This window comes from Rhinatrema bivittatum, chromosome 15, assembly GCF_901001135.1.
Source record: "Rhinatrema bivittatum chromosome 15, aRhiBiv1.1, whole genome shotgun sequence".
Lineage (NCBI taxonomy): Eukaryota > Metazoa > Chordata > Amphibia > Gymnophiona > Rhinatrematidae > Rhinatrema > Rhinatrema bivittatum.
The window spans coordinates 24,370,155-24,388,493 of record NC_042629.1 but is presented as its reverse complement, the minus strand read 5'-3'; the positions used below and the strand labels follow the sequence as shown (position 1 = coordinate 24,388,493).

At 41.1% G+C, this 18,339-nt stretch overlaps 1 protein-coding gene and 1 long non-coding RNA gene across 5 annotated transcripts in view; one reads left to right on the top strand and one right to left on the bottom strand.

Moving 5' to 3' along the window:
• The window catches only part of CXADR (CXADR Ig-like cell adhesion molecule), a 95,455-nt gene extending 89,242 nt beyond the window's left edge, over positions 1–6,213 (bottom strand). Inside the window, exon 1 of one of the 3 annotated variants that reach the window (XM_029578850.1) lies at positions 5,887–6,213. In XM_029578850.1, coding sequence (XP_029434710.1) covers positions 5,887–5,941 — 55 coding nt within the window. In that variant the 5' untranslated portion in view covers positions 5,942–6,213. The remainder of the gene's footprint in view (positions 1–5,886) is intronic. The other 2 variants (XM_029578851.1, XM_029578849.1) reach the window with 2 other exon arrangements.
• Positions 6,121–18,339, top strand: part of LOC115076875 — a 39,811-nt gene continuing 27,592 nt past the window's right edge. For both annotated transcript variants that reach the window (XR_003852891.1, XR_003852892.1), the window contains exon 1: positions 6,121–6,211. This is a non-coding gene — a long non-coding RNA (uncharacterized LOC115076875). The remainder of the gene's footprint in view (positions 6,212–18,339) is intronic.

The following is an 18,339-nucleotide window of genomic DNA, read 5'->3' as shown; positions in this document are numbered from 1 at the left end:
AGCAGGCACGTGTCACCACGGTGCAGCAGGCCGCAATCTGAAGAGACATAGCGGCCACGTCAAATGACTGCTTAAGCATAGCTTCCAGCCGGTCATGCGTGTCCTTGAGGGCTGCTCCTCCCTCCACCGGTATGGTGGTGCGCAGACCATGGCATCCACTCTTGGGCAAGCGAGCATCTCTTTGGTTGCTGGGTCCAGGGGATACAAACTGGCCAAGGCCCTTCCCCCTTTAAAGGCAGACTCTGGGGTGTTCCATTCCAGGTCAATAAGCTGTTGTGCGGCTCGCAAGAGCGGGAAATGACGGGAGGTCTGTCGAAGGCCTTCCAGAAATGTGTTCTCCTCGGGATCCCCCTTGGGTTTTGAAACCGGGATCGCTAGTTCTGCCAGGCATTGGGAGACCAGGTCCGGGAGCTCCTCCCTCGTGAAGAACCGCCTCGTGGTTCGGTGGGGTTCTGTCCCCAGGGGGAGTTCTCCTTCTTCTAGAGGTTCGGCTTAGTCTGAGAAGTCCATGCCCTCGAAGGTAGGACTACTTGGCGGTAAGGGCCTATGCCTGGGTCTTGAGGGGCCTGGGGCATAGGGGTCCTCCTGCGACGTATTTGGTTGGTCCGCCCGGGAATCCGTTTGCATCCGGACAAAGGCGTGAATCCCCTTGAAGAGTTCCACCCAAGAAATAGACGAGGGGTCCACATTGAGTGGTGCTGTTTCCCTGGGAGCCTCCGGCTGGGAGGGGGTCCCGCTGGGGGTTGCTAGCTCCAGGGAGCCCCCTGAAGAGCTAGTCACCGGCCCTGGGCGAGTCTGAGCTTGTGGTGGATCTCCCAGGGCCTCCTCGCATTGGGTGCATAGGGCGTCGGCTTCCTGGCTCTGGGCGGCCCTGAGGTGGCATGCTGAGCAGAGGCCTAGGGATTTTACTTCAGATCTTGGCGGCGTCGAGGTTGCCTGCGCGTACATGTTTCGCTCCGGAGCGCCTGGTCGCGGGCGTGGACTTGAGCGCGTAATTAGTGCGCTTAAATCGGGTTGTGCGCGTATCTGTGCGCTTAACCCCAGATGTGCGCGCCGGTAGTTGAGTGCGCGTAGTCCGTGCGACCGGGACTTGCGCATGCCGCTTATGCATCTGAGTGTTCTTGTGCGTGTAACTTAGGCGCAGAAGTAGGTTTGTGCGCACAGGGAATTTTGTGCGCTCGGCCTGCGGCGATGAGAACGGCGAGATTAAGCCAAGATGGCAAAGGCGACCATGCAGGCAAGATGGCGACTACCTCGGAGGGTCTCCACGTGAGAAGCCCTTGGAAATGCCGGGGTCTGGCCCTGCTAGGGCGGATCAACCCGGTGGCGCTGGCTTCGGCCGATGGCCTGCGCTCGTCCTCAATCCTCGGAGACCGGAACAAGTAAAGATTTCTACCTTACCTTATCTTCGGCGCTTCCCGGTCTCGTCCCGGGCGGTCTCCGGCTGCGGGGGGGGAGAGGGCAACTACCTTCACCGCCGCTTTTGAGGGTGCACCTGCTGCCTCTAAGCCGCACCCGAACTCGTCTCGCTCGGGGGCTAAGTCCTCGCCGCAAACGGCTCCGGACCGAGGCTGCCTCTATGCCGCGCCCTTCTCACTCGGGGGCTAGGTCCCTGCCGCGATTCGGCCACCGGACCGAGGCTCTTACCTCCGAGGGACCATGGAAATCACCTCGGGAAACTCAACTGGGGGAGGGACCCGAGGGTATCACCACAGGAGTGCGGGGCTCGTCTTCAGGTAGGAATTTTCTTTAAAGTTTTGGTAGAATGCTCAGCGAGCGTGAGATAGCTCCTAACTGCTTTGGAGATGGAAAATACTGAGGATCTGCACTTCCTGCAGGGGTATATGTACTAGGGGCTGACGTCAGATTGAAATCTGATCCGTCTCCAACTGCTAGCACGAGTACACTATACCCATTGGTTCTGAGTCCATCTGCTACACGCTAGGAAAACCTATTTGGAGGCAGATCTTTGCTGGGATAATTTCTTCCTAGATTAGACTGCAGCCACCTAGTGGTAGGAACAGCAGGCTGAGAACCTGGAAAAACATGGGTTCACATCCTGCTGATCTCTGGCAAGTCACTTAACTCTCTGTTGCCTCAGGCATAAACATTATATAAAACCCTCTAGGACAGGGAAATACCAACTATACCCAAATGTAATTCGCCTCGACCTACCAGTAAGGCATGAGCTCATTCCAAATAAAATGTTCAGATTTGTTTTCTGATAAAAAACATAAGAACATAAGATTGCCATTCTGGGTAAGACCAAAGGTCCATTAAGCCAACAGTGGCCAATTCAGGCCACAAGTACCTGGCAGGATCCCAAAAGGTAAATAAATAGACTTCATGCTGCTTATCCCAGGGATAAAAAAATGGATTTCCAAGTCCACCTTAATAATGGTTTATAGACCTTTCTTCCAGGAACTTGTCCAAACTTTTTTTAAACCTACTATATTAACAGATTTCATCACATCTTCCAGCAACGAATTCCAGAGTTTAATTATGCATTGCGTAAAAAAAAAATGTTTCTCTCCTATTTTGTCTTAAATTTATTTATTTATTTAAAATTTTTTATATACCGACATTCATCCAGGATATCACATCGGTTCACAGTGTAACGCAAATATACGCCATGCATGGCGCTTTACATGGAACAGATAAAAACATGTTAACAAGGGAATAAAGGGGTAAGAGAACATGGGATAAATTGCAGTAAATATTAAACAAGAATTGCAATTATATACATATGTACAATGTTGAGAGAACTGAGAGAAAAGGGATTTGGGAAATATATGTATTACCTAGTAACTTCGTTGAATGTCCCCTATTTGTACTTTTTGAAAGAGTAAAACAAGTGATTCACGTTTAACTGTTACATTCTATTTTATAGACCTTTATCATATCTCCCCTCAGCTGTCTCTTCTCCAAGCTGAAGAGTCCTAATTTTTTTTTTTTTTTTTTAACTTTCCTGATAGGGGAATCGTTCCAGTCCCTTTGTTATATTTAAGCATTTTTATATACCGCGGCATGTTGCTTCTCTGTACCTTTTTTAATTCTGCTATATTTTTTTGAGCTACAGTGACCAGAACCACACATTAAGGATGGGCTTTCCTTTCATCTGTTTCAGTGGGTACGCATGTACCTTGCCCACTTTCTAGTACATATGAAAAAATAGGATATTATCCATGTATTTTTAATGAGTTATGCGCATATGCTTTTTCATGTGTATTAGAAAGTCAATGTATGCACGTACCTGCCGAAAACAGAAGAAACAAATGCTCTTCCTTACTGCATACAATACTCACCATGGAGCGATTCAGAAGCATTATGATATCTATTTTATTTTCCATTCTTTTCCTAATAATTCTTAGCATTTTATTTGATTTCTTGGCTGCTGCAACACACTGGGCAGAGGATTTCAACATATCCAGGATGATGTCTAGATCCATTTCCTGGGTAGTGACACCTATGTAGAACCTTGCATTGTGTAGCTATAGTTTGGGTTGCTCTTCCTTACATGCATCATTTTGCAGTTGTCCACATTAAATGTCATCTGCCATTTGGAAGCCCAATCTCTCAGTTTGGCAATGCCCTCTTGCGATATCTTTTAACCAGTTCTCAATCTATAATAGAACATTACATCCTATCCCATGACTTTTTAAAATGTCCTCAAGAGCCTCTCTCATGAGGTTCTTTTCCATTGCTTTCTGAAAATTCAGACATATCAAATGGCTCACCTTTATACATGCCTAAAAAAAAAAAAAAAAAAAAGCCTTTTTCCCACCCAGAATTGTTTCAGTTTCCAGTTCTTACATTTATGTAAGCCACAAAGTGTGTTAGGTCACAGATCCCCAAGTTAGCCAGTAAAAACTAAGAATGTGTCATTTTTTTATTTTCTAAACAAACAGATGAAGAAATAGTGCCTCACAACATATTGAACATAAAAAGTACAATGGAAAACGGAATGGATATAATTGTTTCTAGAGTAGTTAACTTTTTTGATCCGTGGTAACACCTTAAACCTTCATGCTGCAAATTATGCGTTACGTGAAAACTATGCTGTAGGTATCAAATCACATGCAGATGTGAAACTATCAAGTGCAATAACTAACCACGTTTCCAAAACTATTATTATCTAAAAGTATCTGTAAAGAAAGCTAGCATTGTTCAACTTCTCAAAGACACCAGACCAGGTTGGAATAAACGAAGATGATGATCAGTGGCCTTGTCTTAACTGTTGCAATACAGAACAAGTAGTGCTCACTGATTATACATTATTACAAACACATGAAACGAACAATTTTTAACCTAGTTTTATGGAAAGCAGTGGTACCTCAACATTTGCCAATTAAGAACAAACAATTATAAGAATTCAAAACATTCACTGTCAGGAAAGACTAAATCCCCAACTTTATTCCTAGAGACAGAAGACAACTATATTATTTAACACTGTAATCCAAAGTTGTCATTTTGTTAAAAATGATGTATTCCATTTACAGATTGTTTTGCTATATTTCTCCTTTGGTATGGAACATAGTTCAGTTCAATAGTATACACAACTCAATATAGCACTGATATTAAGTATAAAAAATTCTCAATTTAGTATAGACTACAGGAATCATCTCCCACCAGATACACAGCTTGGACATATTTTCCAAAGTTATTTGAAAATGCTTAAGTACAAATCTACAAAACTGTTGGAGGAATTTTTTTCCATAAAAAAAAAAAATTCAAGTTTTCATTCTGTTTGATAAAGACATTAGATGAGAAGATCATTCTGTCAGTCACCTACATAGCATGATGATCCCATGAGTGTTTCACATATTTGTAATAAATAGAAATTCCATTTAAACAAGTAAACAGGCAACTCAATGTTACTGCAAACACTTGCATTAGTAATTTTAGTTTTACAGCAAAATTCTTGAAAACTAGAAATTTGTATGACTATTTACATAGTCCACATTTACTAGCTATCGTTTTCCCCAACTATTTGATTTCACACAAAAATTGTGAAGTACAGAATCATTCCAGATAATAAAAAAAAAAAAAAAAAACAACTCTCAGACACTGCCTAGACATCAGGCAAATAAGAAAAATGCTGTCCAAGCTTTTCACATATACATGCATCTTTAAATTACACAGCACATAAATGCTTTTGAGAGGTTTATACAATGCCACCACATTTTAGTGAGGTGCTTGGCAACACTGCTCCACCTCTAATCGTAAAAGGAACCATTAGGAGGATTTCTCTCTTCTCCATTCGACTAATCAAAGGGAGTCACTGATCTCAAGTATAATTTTCCTCTCAAGCCCTAGACATTACTAGGGCAACGCATCAGTGTGCAATTTTCCCTTATTTCATGTGAAACATTTGTGGTAGTAGAGCTTTAAAATACTACAATCTCTCAGAAGGTGAGATGTAAAGGTCTGCATAATATCCAAAAGTCGGGCTAGGGATCCTTTGTTTGCTTTGCCGGATTAGGCTCCCTCTAAGCTCTCCCTGCTACAAAAGGTACAAACTGTTCAACTGACGGCGAGGTCCTTCCCCATCCCCCATTTTGTGGATTTAAAACGGGCGGAATCAATTTTGCGATTTATTTTGATTTTTAAAAAACAAAGGATAACCCCACCCTCCCCCCCTCCAAGATAATACTACCCCGCATCAGCCGCATCTCGAGGCATGGCAGAGCCGAACACGCAACTGCCTAGTACGGGGAGCACAAAAGCGTTTTAAGGAAATAAAAAAAAAAAAAAGAGAAAGCCACCGAGGTCATGTACCCCTCAGCACCGTGGTGGAGGCAGGAGCGACCACGCAGAACCGAGCCCCGTACCGGAGAGGGAGAGAACCCCCGCCCCTCACACGGAACTCTCCCCCCCATCACTCACCTCGCCAGAGCAGCCACAGCAACGCCAGAGTCGCGGAGACCCAGACAGAACCCATGGCGAGCAACGAGCTGGGCACGGACCGATCCCGACCCCCCGAGAAGACCGTTCACCTCCGCCTCGGCAACCAACGGTCCGCCCCGCCTCCAGCTTCGCCTCCTCCCTGCGCCGGGCTCGTGCCAGCGGGCAGCAGGTGGAGCGCGACGTCACTTCCGGCCGCCTCACGCCCAATCCTCCGTCAGGTGCGAACTGACCCCCCTGTAACCCCCCACTTCCCTCGCGAGCTCTCCCCTCACGGCCCTGACCTGTAACCAGGGAGGGGGATCAGGTAAGGGCAAAGGGTGGTGGTGGGAGCAGCTATTTCTCCTGTAAATATTCAGCTGTGGAAAGAAGCCGGTAACTCCACATTTATATAATTGTTATTATTTATTAATCACGTACAGATGCCTAAGCGATTTACAACTTATATACACAATTTAAAACAAAAGACCAGACAATGCAAATAATTTATTAGAAAGCATATTCATTCTTTCATGTTTGTTCCAATAAAGAAAAGTTGAGGGCATGTAAACTGTGTGAAAAAAGTTTTAATTAAAAAAAAAGTATTTATTAACCATAATATACAATTGGAGAAGGGAATGGGGAGTTTATTTTGCTTTCTTTCCTAAGAAAGGAACAGAAAAATTGGAAAATTGTGACTATGTATTTCCAGACTAAAGAAAGAATCTATATGTAAAATTGATAAAATAATGTTATGTAAATGCTTTATGGTACTTAATAGGTGTACATGGCAATTCCTTTCCAAATAAAATGTTTGAACAAGAAAATTCTGTATCACAAGAAAGCAGTGGAGGGAATCGAGATCCCCCTTGATATTCCCTCCCCGAAGGTAGCGAGGCTTCATATCACTTGAGAGTGCGGGTTCTCAGTTGCTAGGCCTATATTTTGGAACTCTCTCCCTTTAGAATTAAGATAATCCACCTCGCTGAAAGAGTTTAGAAAGCTAATTAAAACATATTTATTTATACCGACATTCGCTCTCACACCGGTTTACATTCAGGGCTTGTACCTGAGGCAATGGAGGGTAAAGTGACTTGCCCAGGGTCACAAGGAGCGACAGCAGGACTCGAACCCTGGTCTCCTGGTTCATAGTCCACTGCTCTAACCACTAAGCTATTCCTCTTCCCTATTTGTTTAAATTATGTTACTTTAAATTATGATATTTTTGAGTTTATATTCTTTTTACTTTCCATTTTAAAGGCTGAGTTTTATTTATCAGAATTTTAGCTTTGTGAGAATTTTATAATTGTATTTTTTGTGATATATTTTCTTTGCTAAACCAGGTATGATCGTAAGTATTTTATTTGTATTTCTGTTTTTGCTAAATTGATTATGTATGTATTTTTGTTCATTGCTCAGGGCAGGCCTTCATTGTGTTGAGCAATTAAGAAATTTTAATAAATGGAAATGGAATATTTTGACTGGATATAATTCACCCCTCCAGGGTTTAAATTAAGTGTGTTTGTTAATGCAACACCCAGTAATTGTTTCATATCTTTGTCTCCTCCACTAGAGCCCCACTGGATTATTCCGCTAATACAATTTTGTACCATTTCTTAGGCCATTCAATTTGGAATTTAACAGTATCTTACACATTACTTAAATTTATTATTTATGGCCAGAACATAACATTGTCTGATTGAATTAAGTGTATTGTATTTCGTGAGGCACATGTTGCTGGTGTAACCTTTATTATGAAAAAGTGGATTGCCAAAAAATTAGGTCAAAGCAAAAGCTGGACATGGGGCAAGACTGCCAATGAGTGTTTTATGGAATTTGATGACGGCTGACCATTAAAATTGTCTCAATAAAGCCAAACAATTATTGAAAACTCCAGCAACAAGCAGAAAAAAAGCTGTTACCAGGTGGCACAAACAATTTTGGATGAGAGTAGGAAAAAAGTTGATAGAGGAACAGTTTATTGTTATCGAGTCAGGGCTGGTAGCTAGATGTTTTATGTTATTTAAGAACCTTTGAAAACAGAAACCGATGTCCAGGACAGGCAGTGGCTGGTGAATTGGTTATGAAATTGGGATGAAGAGGGTTTCCTTCCAATTAATTTTTCATTTGGTTATTTCGAAAACCAAATTTTCAAAATGATTGTTTGGTCAAAAACTGTGAATGAAATTAGTGATGAGGAACATTATTGGTTGTTATTTCTTGCATTGGTGTTTTGTCATGTTTACAGCGAAGAAAACATAGGTAATCAAAAAATGTGGGGAATCTTGCAATGGTGCCTATTTTCGGGATATAATTTTAGCCAAAAATGCTATCCCATTTTTGAGTATTCCAGAAAACGTTTTGGTAGTAAGCAAAGCTACTTTTGTCCATGATAAGGTGCCATGCATGTGAGCCAATGCTGCACAACAACTGCTTAAAGAAAATAGTATTGATTTTTGGGGTAACGACGTTTGGCCAGGGAACTCTGTTATGCTTGGCGGACCGTGGGCTCATTCTGCGGCCCCCCCATCATTACCTGCTGGCCGACACCAGCTGCGTGGTCTCCCTGTGCCACATCTCCCCAGCTGTTCCTGACGGCTACCCCATGGCTGCCTCCTCAGAGTGCGGCAAGAAGTCATGCCGCGCTGCTCCAGCCATCCTCTTCCTGGCGCGACAGGATGCCGCAGGTAGGGGTGTGCATTCGGATTGACCGCATTAGTAAAACGCTACTCATATTTTTTTTTAACTTAAAAAATTGATTCGACATAAACGATCGGATTTCCCACATATCCAACATAAACGATCGGATTTCCCACATATCCAACTTTTTGGGCCGAACGAGCCGTCCGGCGCGAACGAGCCGGGAATCACGTGACGCCGGCGTCACTCGACGTGCCGCCGACGTCACATGCTTCTCGCCAAGGATTGCAGAAATGGCGTCCTCACTCCTCGCTCGATCACCAGGGAGTTGTGGTAAGTCTGGGGGGGGGATTAAGGAGGGTGAGGGGGTTTAAATTTTTTTTTTGCACATATGTACATATACCCAACTCATTGGATTTTTTTTATGTCCATATTGGCCGCAAGTGGGACCCCCTTTCGGACATAAGAAATATGAACATAAAAGTTTGCTCTGCACATCCCTGGCCGCAGGGACATCAGGGCCTGGGCTGCCTTCCCGGAAGTCATCTCCTCTGCTTCTCTAGGCACATACATGGCCGATTCCCCCACATTTAAAGGGCCAGTGGTGGGAACAGTCAGGCGGCACCCTCTGACATCATAGGCTGGATCACATATAAGGCTGCTTCAGATGCTCCTCCAGTGCCTTGGCAATAGGTCGACTCCTCCTAGAGTAGTGCTTTGCCTGCGTTCCTATTTCCTGATCCTGCATCCTGTCTTCGCTGTGGTAGCTGAGTCCATGGTTGCCTTCCACATTCTGTGTCCTGGTCATCTCTGGATCCCTTCGTCAGTGAGCCATCTGCCTTCAGTGCTCCTCTGTGTTCCTGTGGCTCCGTCTTCCTCCTTGTTGTTTGTCTTCTTGGACTGATCTTCTGACTTGACCTTGGACCGAATCCCGATGCTGCCTGACTTCCGCCTGCTTCTGATCGCTGCCTCGTTTCAACCCTACTGCTTATCCAGATTGTGGCCTGACCTGTTTCTGCTGTGCTGGCTGGCTTCATCTGCCCAGCATGGATCTTCACCTCCTCAGAGGCCCACAGCTAAGTCCAGCTGGTCCCAGCACCCAAGGGCTCAACCTAAGGGGAATCAGAACTGGTATTAATGAAGTTCCTGTTGGGCCTCTGCACCCATCGGCTCCACCTGCCAATGGTGGGGACATGCAGGGCTCCTCCCTGCAGGCTGTGCCAACTCCACCTTGGCCAAAGGGTCCATGTTTCCAACACTCTCTAGACTTGAACGCTACCAAAAACATTGGTGCCATTGTTAAGGATGAAGTGGAGCATTTAATGTTGAAGGAAAGTGGTCAGGGATGTTATTCCACTGAAAGTTTGCCTCAAAATTTGGAACTGATCTTATTCAATTTGGAAAATAGTGATTTATTTCAAAATTTGTTGTGTTCGTACCCCGTTCGTTTTAAAGCCATTTTGCAAGCTAATGGTGGGCACACCAATTATTATATGTTTAATTCTGTTTTGAATGCTGATTAAAATGGTATAGTGCACGTTTCTGTCAGATTTCTGGTTGCTGCTGCAATGGGGGAGGCAAAGGTTATGCAACACCCAGCACTTTAAACTGCATGATTTATAGTTTTTCTATAGAAACTGATGTGATTGGATTACAGTTTCTAAGGCTAAGCCCTAATTTAGATTAGGTGATGCATTTATAGATTGAGAATTTACCAAATAGGATTTGTTTTCATGTATACGATTTATATAAGGAAGGTGAGCTGAAACATTTGTATGAACCCTACAGCAGTAGCAAAATACCCAGCCTTTAATGCCTGAGGAGAGGAGGTGGAGGTCTGTTTTAGATCTATCTAGTATTATTTCATTTGTTGCTGTGAGAAAGGAAGTTTGGACTATAAATAAAATTAATAAATCATTTTTGTTTTATTCATAGCTGTTGAGTAATATAGTTCCCTTAAAATTGTAGTTGTTAGTCTTTATTGTAAATAGACGCTTCTGAGACATATTATTGCTCTTCTCCATTACATTTCTGATAATTTTTCTCACCATAAGTTGCTGCCATGTAAAATTTTCTAATCACCACCTCCATGGTTTCCATAAAATATTCCTAATCCAGTATTTGGGAATCATGTAACCCTCTAGAGGAGCCCTTTCCTAAAGAATCTATATACAGCATCAGATAAAAAGAAATCCAGTGTTTTCTCCATGAACTTGTCTGGTTTTTACTGTGAACAGTAACTGAACAGAGGAATGATGTGGAAAAGAATGATTGCCCTGAGGAAAACTGAACAGGGAAAAGACTTGGGAGTGGTTTGAGAGAGATGAATAAAGCAATAGTGTTTAAGATAGTGAATCAGATGCTGGAGGCAGTAAAAAGAGAGCTGATCATTTAAAGCAACTTTTTCTGTCCTTTTAGAAAGCAATTGAGAGGCTCCTCCTGGAGACTTGTGTATAGTTCCAGTTCCTTTACAATAGGAGGTAGATAATAGAACTGGAGACAGTCTGGATAAGGGTTGCAAGGCAATTACAATGGCAAACTCCCAGATAATGGAAAGTTTGCTGCAGGAAAAGAAAGCTAAAGGGCTGTGCTAGCAATACTATGGTTTCTGGTATTCTAGAAAATTACAGTAGATGCAAACATTTTTATTTTTAGCAGTCCCATTCTTTAAAGTGTGCTTAACAAAGCATTTCTTTGTCCATTACATTTATTCTCTTCCTCACTGCAGGTTTAAAATCTGTGACACTGAACAAAACATGGGAGCTGCTGGCACCCTTATTGTGCAGCTATAACTTAGCTGATAAGCAGCCCCCATCAGCACCAGAAAAGGTTGCATAGGACCCATTAATTTCTGAATGCCAGGGCCAACTGCAGCTGACTGTGCCTCATGGACCCTTAAGCTGTAGGGTAATTGCTTTTTTTTTTTTTTTTAAGAATAGAACATTTCAACTCATTTAAGAACTATTATTGTGAAAGAAAACAGCTGGAAACTATTTCCAAAAATATAATTATTTTATTTTTCAGACTGCAGTAGGCAAAACTGTTTAAACAATAGTTTGCTGATCTTCAATACATAAAATACTGAAAAAATAAAAACCAAAACATTAGACAGTAGAAATTGGGCAATAATTTGCTGTGTGAGATGCATGAAACCCAGTGCACTCCAGGTATATCATGTGACCAGTTTGTGAAAGACTTTTAACAAGATAGACAAGTTCCTTTATACAGGCATGAAACACCTGGGAAATAAATATATTTGCACAATGATGCACAAGGCAGCAGTGATATTACACTTAACAAAAACAAAAAACATGTCGTCATTGTATTCCTTACTGAAGTCAGGCAGTGAATACATGAAAGAAATTCAGTGGTCTATTTGCCAACTCCCTTCAGCAAGGAAATGTACTCAATACATGCACTTTACAAACAATTGGTTATGCATCAGGTAGGGACACCATAATTCCTTACCATCTGGAGTTGTATTGGCTCTTCTTATCATGGACATTTTGGTATAATTATTAACTAGTGTGTAACCAAAACCAGCTAGGTTAAAGCAACAGTACTAGCAAATATTTTTCCTCCTTTTTTTTTTTAATTCACATTGCACACAAACTGAGAACACATTTATTTAAAAAGTTAAGAACAACTTATATTGGTTTTCTTTTTCTCTCATCTTCCTTGGTTTTGCATGCTGCTTTATCAGGACTGCCATGTTTAATTTCCAGAATAGGAAAAGGGGTGTGTGTGTGTGTGTGTGGGGGGGGGGGGGGGGGGGGTGGAAATAGGGTCAAATAAACTCCCTAGCTCTAGCCTGCATCATTCTCTTGGAGGAAATGAGGTGGCAGGCAGGCAGGATTGCTCTCTTCCTTTACTAGCACATCTGGGAGCTTCTTTAGCCATGTGCCTGCAGCTTCCTTCCTACTGTCACCCTCTCCTGCTGCCCTCAGCCAGCCTATAGAGGCAGTAGGCATGCACGAAGTGAGCTAGCTTCAGGAAAATAGTAAATGGTGTACTGCTGCTGGAGGAGGAGCTCACAGAAACAGTAAGGTTTGTATTTGTAAAGAAAGCTAAAATGCTGTTTTCACCTTGTTGGTGCTTTGAGGAATAAGGTTCTAGTACAGCCTAACATCTATGTTTTTGATGGTTTCATTTTCATCCCTATTATATTTTCTGTTGGAGGCAGAGGTGCTCATAGGTGCAGTTACTGGAAACTTCCTTAGACATGTTGACAGATGTGTCCTATTTTATTTTAGCTATATTACGTCACAGAGAGACAACATACATTAAAATATAATTTATCATTTATTAGAAATCACAAGGTATTCACCTAACTAGACATTTTAAAATCTAAACTCACACATTCAACCACCATTCACACACCAACATAAAAATCTGTATTGCACAAACAATATTCAACAATCCTGAATTACAATTAACAAATATACATCATTATTACTGCTTTAAAGTATCGTATCCAATTTTTTCAAATATTTCTTGACTTTTTTCTTGTATGTCCAACAAAGGATCTCCTTGTTTCGCCTTCCAATCAGGCTTCCTCAGGGACTTAATCTCAAAAAGCTGGTTGTTTATCTCTCAATATTTATGTCTTGAGACTTTTGTTCTTATACCATCACTAAAAAACAAAAAAACAAAAAAATTGTTTTATATTCCAAAAAGTCAATCAATATAAATCAATGACCATTATATCAACCCGAAGCTTACCTCTCATAAGGTACAAATCTCCACACAGTTCTCATTCTACCATCAGTATAGCTCAAGGTTATTTCCAGATAAACGTATCTTCCCAAACCAGCTTTTAATCACTGCAACAAATAGCCGAAATATTATACAAACCTTACCCCACGTAACTATATCCCAAATCAAAATTTTTACCCCAGTCTCAATTTACTCACGCCTCTCAATAGTGCAAAACATTACAACCAAGTATCACCGCTGGTTCTAATCCTTTAACGATTTTTCTCTGATAATTCATAAACCGTAATTCATTGTGGAACCTTGCGTGTTGTGCCTCATTTGTATCTATTGAAAACCAACAATAAATGATTCTTTACAATACATCCTTTAAATACAAACTTACCATTACTTTGTAGCACTCCCAAACCACAATCAATTTACCTCCGCCATACTTACACGTGACCCAACGTAGCGTTCTACGCCGGAAGTAGAGTAACGATGTTGAATACCCAAAACTTTATATACTACCCTCCAAACAATCCATTTCTCCACCCATTCAATTAGTTCTCATTCAAAAAAATGCATGCCATTCAATGGCATCATTTAGGCCCGATGGTATAATAGTTCGCCAATTAAAAATAAAACGTTGTTCCGTCCTTCTTAAAGCTCCAGACAAATCCCCACCATGCTTTAATATTACTCGTTTAATCACAAAAAAACGGATCTCGTCTACAGAATGATTTTTTAGCACCCAATGTTCTACCAAAGGGGCATGTTCTCGGCGTGTCCTAATGCGACTGCGATGCTCAATAATTCTTAAGCGTATTGAACGCGCCGTTTGACCCACGTAGATCAACCCACATGGGCAAAGTATAGCGTATACTACACCACTAGAATTGCAGTCGAATCTCCCGGGGATCTTGTAAGGATGCTTTAAATGGGAATGTTCAAAAACCTTACACACCATTACTGAAGAGCAGACCGAACAGGCCTCACATCTGAATTGTCCACAAATTTCATCAGGGTCTAATGGACTGTTATAATCTCTCAATTGTTCACGTAGTGACTGGCGCTTTTTCATCGCAAAAATTGGTGTCTCCCTAAATTGAGAATTAATAGTCAAAATATGCCAATGTTTTAGAATGGCTTGTTTAATACTCCCAGATTTTGCAGAATAAGGGATGGTACAAATCGGTCGAGTTAATCTCTCCTTAGTGTTCGATATCAAAAGGTTATCCCTGTTTCAATATAATGCCTGCTTGTAGGCCTTTTTCACTACAGATTTACTATACCCCCTGGACACAAAACGTTCCGATAATTGATAAGCTTGTGCTTTAAACTCTGCTGTAGAACTGCACAAGCGCCTATAACGAAGAAACTGTCCTGTTGGAATATTGTTTTTAAGCATTTTTGGATGAAAGCTCCCATAATGTAATAAAGTGTTACGATCCGTAGGTTTTCTATGTACACTGGTTACCAACCTGTGTTCATGAATCGACACTTTCATATCCAAAAATACTGTAGATCCTGTATTTTCCTGTATCGAACACTAAGGAGAGATTAACTCGACCGATTTGTACCATCCCTTATTCTGCAAAATCTGGGAGTATTAAACAAGCCATTCTAAAACATTGGCATATTTTGACTATTAATTCTCAATTTAGGGAGACACCAATTTTTGCGATGAAAAAGCGCCAGTCACTACGTGAACAATTGAGAGATTATAACAGTCCATTAGACCCTGATGAAATTTGTGGACAATTCAGATGTGAGGCCTGTTCGGTCTGCTCTTCAGTAATGGTGTGTAAGGTTTTTGAACATTCCCATTTAAAGCATCCTTACAAGATCCCCGGGAGATTCGACTGCAATTCTAGTGGTGTAGTATACGCTATACTTTGCCCATGTGGGTTGATCTACGTGGGTCAAACGGCGCGTTCAATACGCTTAAGAATTATTGAGCATCGCAGTCGCATTAGGACACGCCGAGAACATGCCCCTTTGGTAGAACATTGGGTGCTAAAAAATCATTCTGTAGACGAGATCCGTTTTTTTGTGATTAAACGAGTAATATTAAAGCATGGTGGGGATTTGTCTGGAGCTTTAAGAAGGACGGAACAACATTTTATTTTTAATTGGCGAACTATTATACCATCGGGCCTAAATGATGCCATTGAATGGCATGCATTTTTTTGAATGAGAACTAATTGAATGGGTGGAGAAATGGATTGTTTGGAGGGTAGTATATAAAGTTTTGGGTATTCAACATCGTTACTCTACTTCCGGCGTAGAACGCCTCGTTGGGTCACGTGTAAGTATGGCGGAGGTAAATTGATTGTGGTTTGGGAGTGCTACAAAGTAATGGTAAGTTTGTATTTAAAGGATGTATTGTAAAGAATCATTTATTGTTGGTTTTCAATAGATACAAATGAGGCACAACACGCAAGGTTCCACAATGAATTACGGTTTATGAATTATCAGAGAAAAATCGTTAAAGGATTAGAACCAGCGGTGATACTTGGTTGTAATGTTTTGCACTATTGAGAGGCGTGAGTAAATTGAGACTGGGGTAAAAATTTTGATTTGGGATATAGTTACGTGGGGTAAGGTTTGTATAATATTTCGGCTATTTGTTGCAGTGATCAAAAGCTGGTTTGGGAAGATACGTTTATCTGGAAATAACCTTGAGCTATACTGATGGTAGAATGAGAACTGTGTGGAGATTTGTACCTTATGAGAGGTAAGCTTCGGGTTGATATAATGGTCATTGATTTATATTGATTGACTTTTTGGAATATAAAACAATTTTTTTGTTTTTTAGTTTTTTAGTGATGGTATAAGAACAAAAGTCTCAAGACATAAATATTGAGAGATAAACAACCAGCTTTTTGAGATTAAGTCCCTGAGGAAGCCTGATTGGAAGGCGAAACAAGGAGATCCTTTGTTGGACATTTAATTAATTTAATTTTTTTTAATTTAAGTTTTTTTTATATACCAACATTCAGGACGATAGTCCCATCATGCTGGTTCACAAGAAACAGGGGTGCAATAATAATAAGACTTTACAATTTGAACAAAAGTGCAGAAAAGCAGTTACATATAACAAGGAAATCAAGGAAATCAATAACTTGGAGTGAGAAGGAAAATGACATACAAGAAAAAAGTCAAGAAATATTTGAAAAAATTGGATACGATACTTTAAAGCAGTAATAATGATGTATATTTGTTAATTGTAATTCAGGATTGTTGAATATTGTTTGTGCAATACAGATTTTTATGTTGGTGAGTGAATGGTGGTTGAATGTGTGAGTTTAGATTTTAAAATGTCTAGTTAGGTGAATACCTTGTGATTTCTAATAAATGGTAAATTATATTTTAATATATTTTAATGTATGTTGTCTCTCTGTGACGTAATATAGCTTATAGGCCACCAGAGAGTTGTATAAAAAGAATTTCCCTCTGTTTAATTACCTATTTTATTTTAGAACAGTTTCAGTTTCTCTCTGCCAGGTTGAATAAAAATATATTATCTTGATATGAATAGTGAACAGTAATGCGGCCCTCTTCCTGAATGCTGAGGCGAGGGTAGCAGTTTCCTCCTGCTCTTTTGGGCATCTAGAGCTGAAATCTAGGGCTATGAGCCTTTATTTGCAATTACCCATGGGTTCCCCCCCCGCCCCCCATCTTTTACATCCTTGTCTGGGGACCATGCACCAGGCCTCATTCCAGAACTGGACTCCCTAGCTATCCTGTGTCTTCGGGGAAAGCTTTGATCAGTGAGGCTCAGTGAGTTATAACTACTCGAAGATGGTTGACATTCATTGCATTTACACCCTGCCTTATTCTTCCCCATGCTTTGTACATCTGACCCCAAATCACTACTACTAAATACAAAAGCTCAATATTTAGAAGAAAAATTTTAAGGAAAGGCGCAATGAAAATGGCAAGAAAAAATGATTAGAGGTAGATTTATAGGGATGTACAGTTGTTTTAAATGTCATAAGAACATAAGAAAATGCCATACTGGGTCAGACCAAGGGTCCATCAAGCCCAGCATCCTGTTTCCAACAGAGGCCAATCCAAGTCACAAGTACCTGGCAAGTACCCAAAAACTAAGTCTATTCTATCTTACCATTGCTAATGGCAGTGGCTATTCTCTAAGTGAACTTAATAGCAGGTAATGGACTTCTCCTCCAAGAACTTATCCAATCCTTTTTTAAACACAGCTATACTAACTGCACTAACCACATCCTCTGGCAACAAATTCCAGAGTTTAATTGTGCGTTGAGTAAAAAAGAGCTTTCTCCGATTAGTTTTAAATGTGCCCCATGCTAACTTCATGGAATGCCCCCTAGTCTTTCTACTATCCAAAAGAGTAACAGATTTACATCTACCCGTTCTAGACCTCTCATGATTTTAAACACCTCTATCATATCCCCCCTCCAAGCTGAAAAGTCCTAACCTCTTTAGTCTTTCCTCATAGGGGAGTTGTTCCATTCCCCTTATCATTTTGGTTGCCCTTCTCTGTACCTTCTCCATCGCAATTATATCTTTTTTGAGATGTGGCGACCAGAATTGTACACAGTATTCAAGGTGTGGTCTCACCATGGAGCGATACAGAGGCATTATGACATTTTCCGTTTTATTCACCATTCCCTTTCTAATAATTCCCAACATTCTGTTTGCTTTTTTGACTGCCGCAGCACACTGTACCGACGATTTCAATGTGTTATCCACTATGACACCTAGATCTCTTTCTTGGGTTGTAGCATGTAATTATAGCATGGGTTATTTTTTCCTATATGCATCACCTTGCACTTATCCACATTAAATTTCATCTGCCATTTGGATGCCCAATTTTCCAATCTCACAAGGTCTTCCTGCAATTTATCACAATCTGCTTGTGATTTAACTACTCTGAACAATTTTGTGTCATCTGCAAATTTGATTATCTCACTCGTCGTATTTCTTTCCAGATCATTTATAAATATATTGAAAAGTAAGGGTCCCAATACAGATCCCTGAGGCACTCCACTGTCCACTCCCTTCCACTGAGAAAATTGCCCATTTAATCCTACTCTCTGTTTCCTGTCTTTTAGCCAGTTTGCAATCCACGAAAGGACA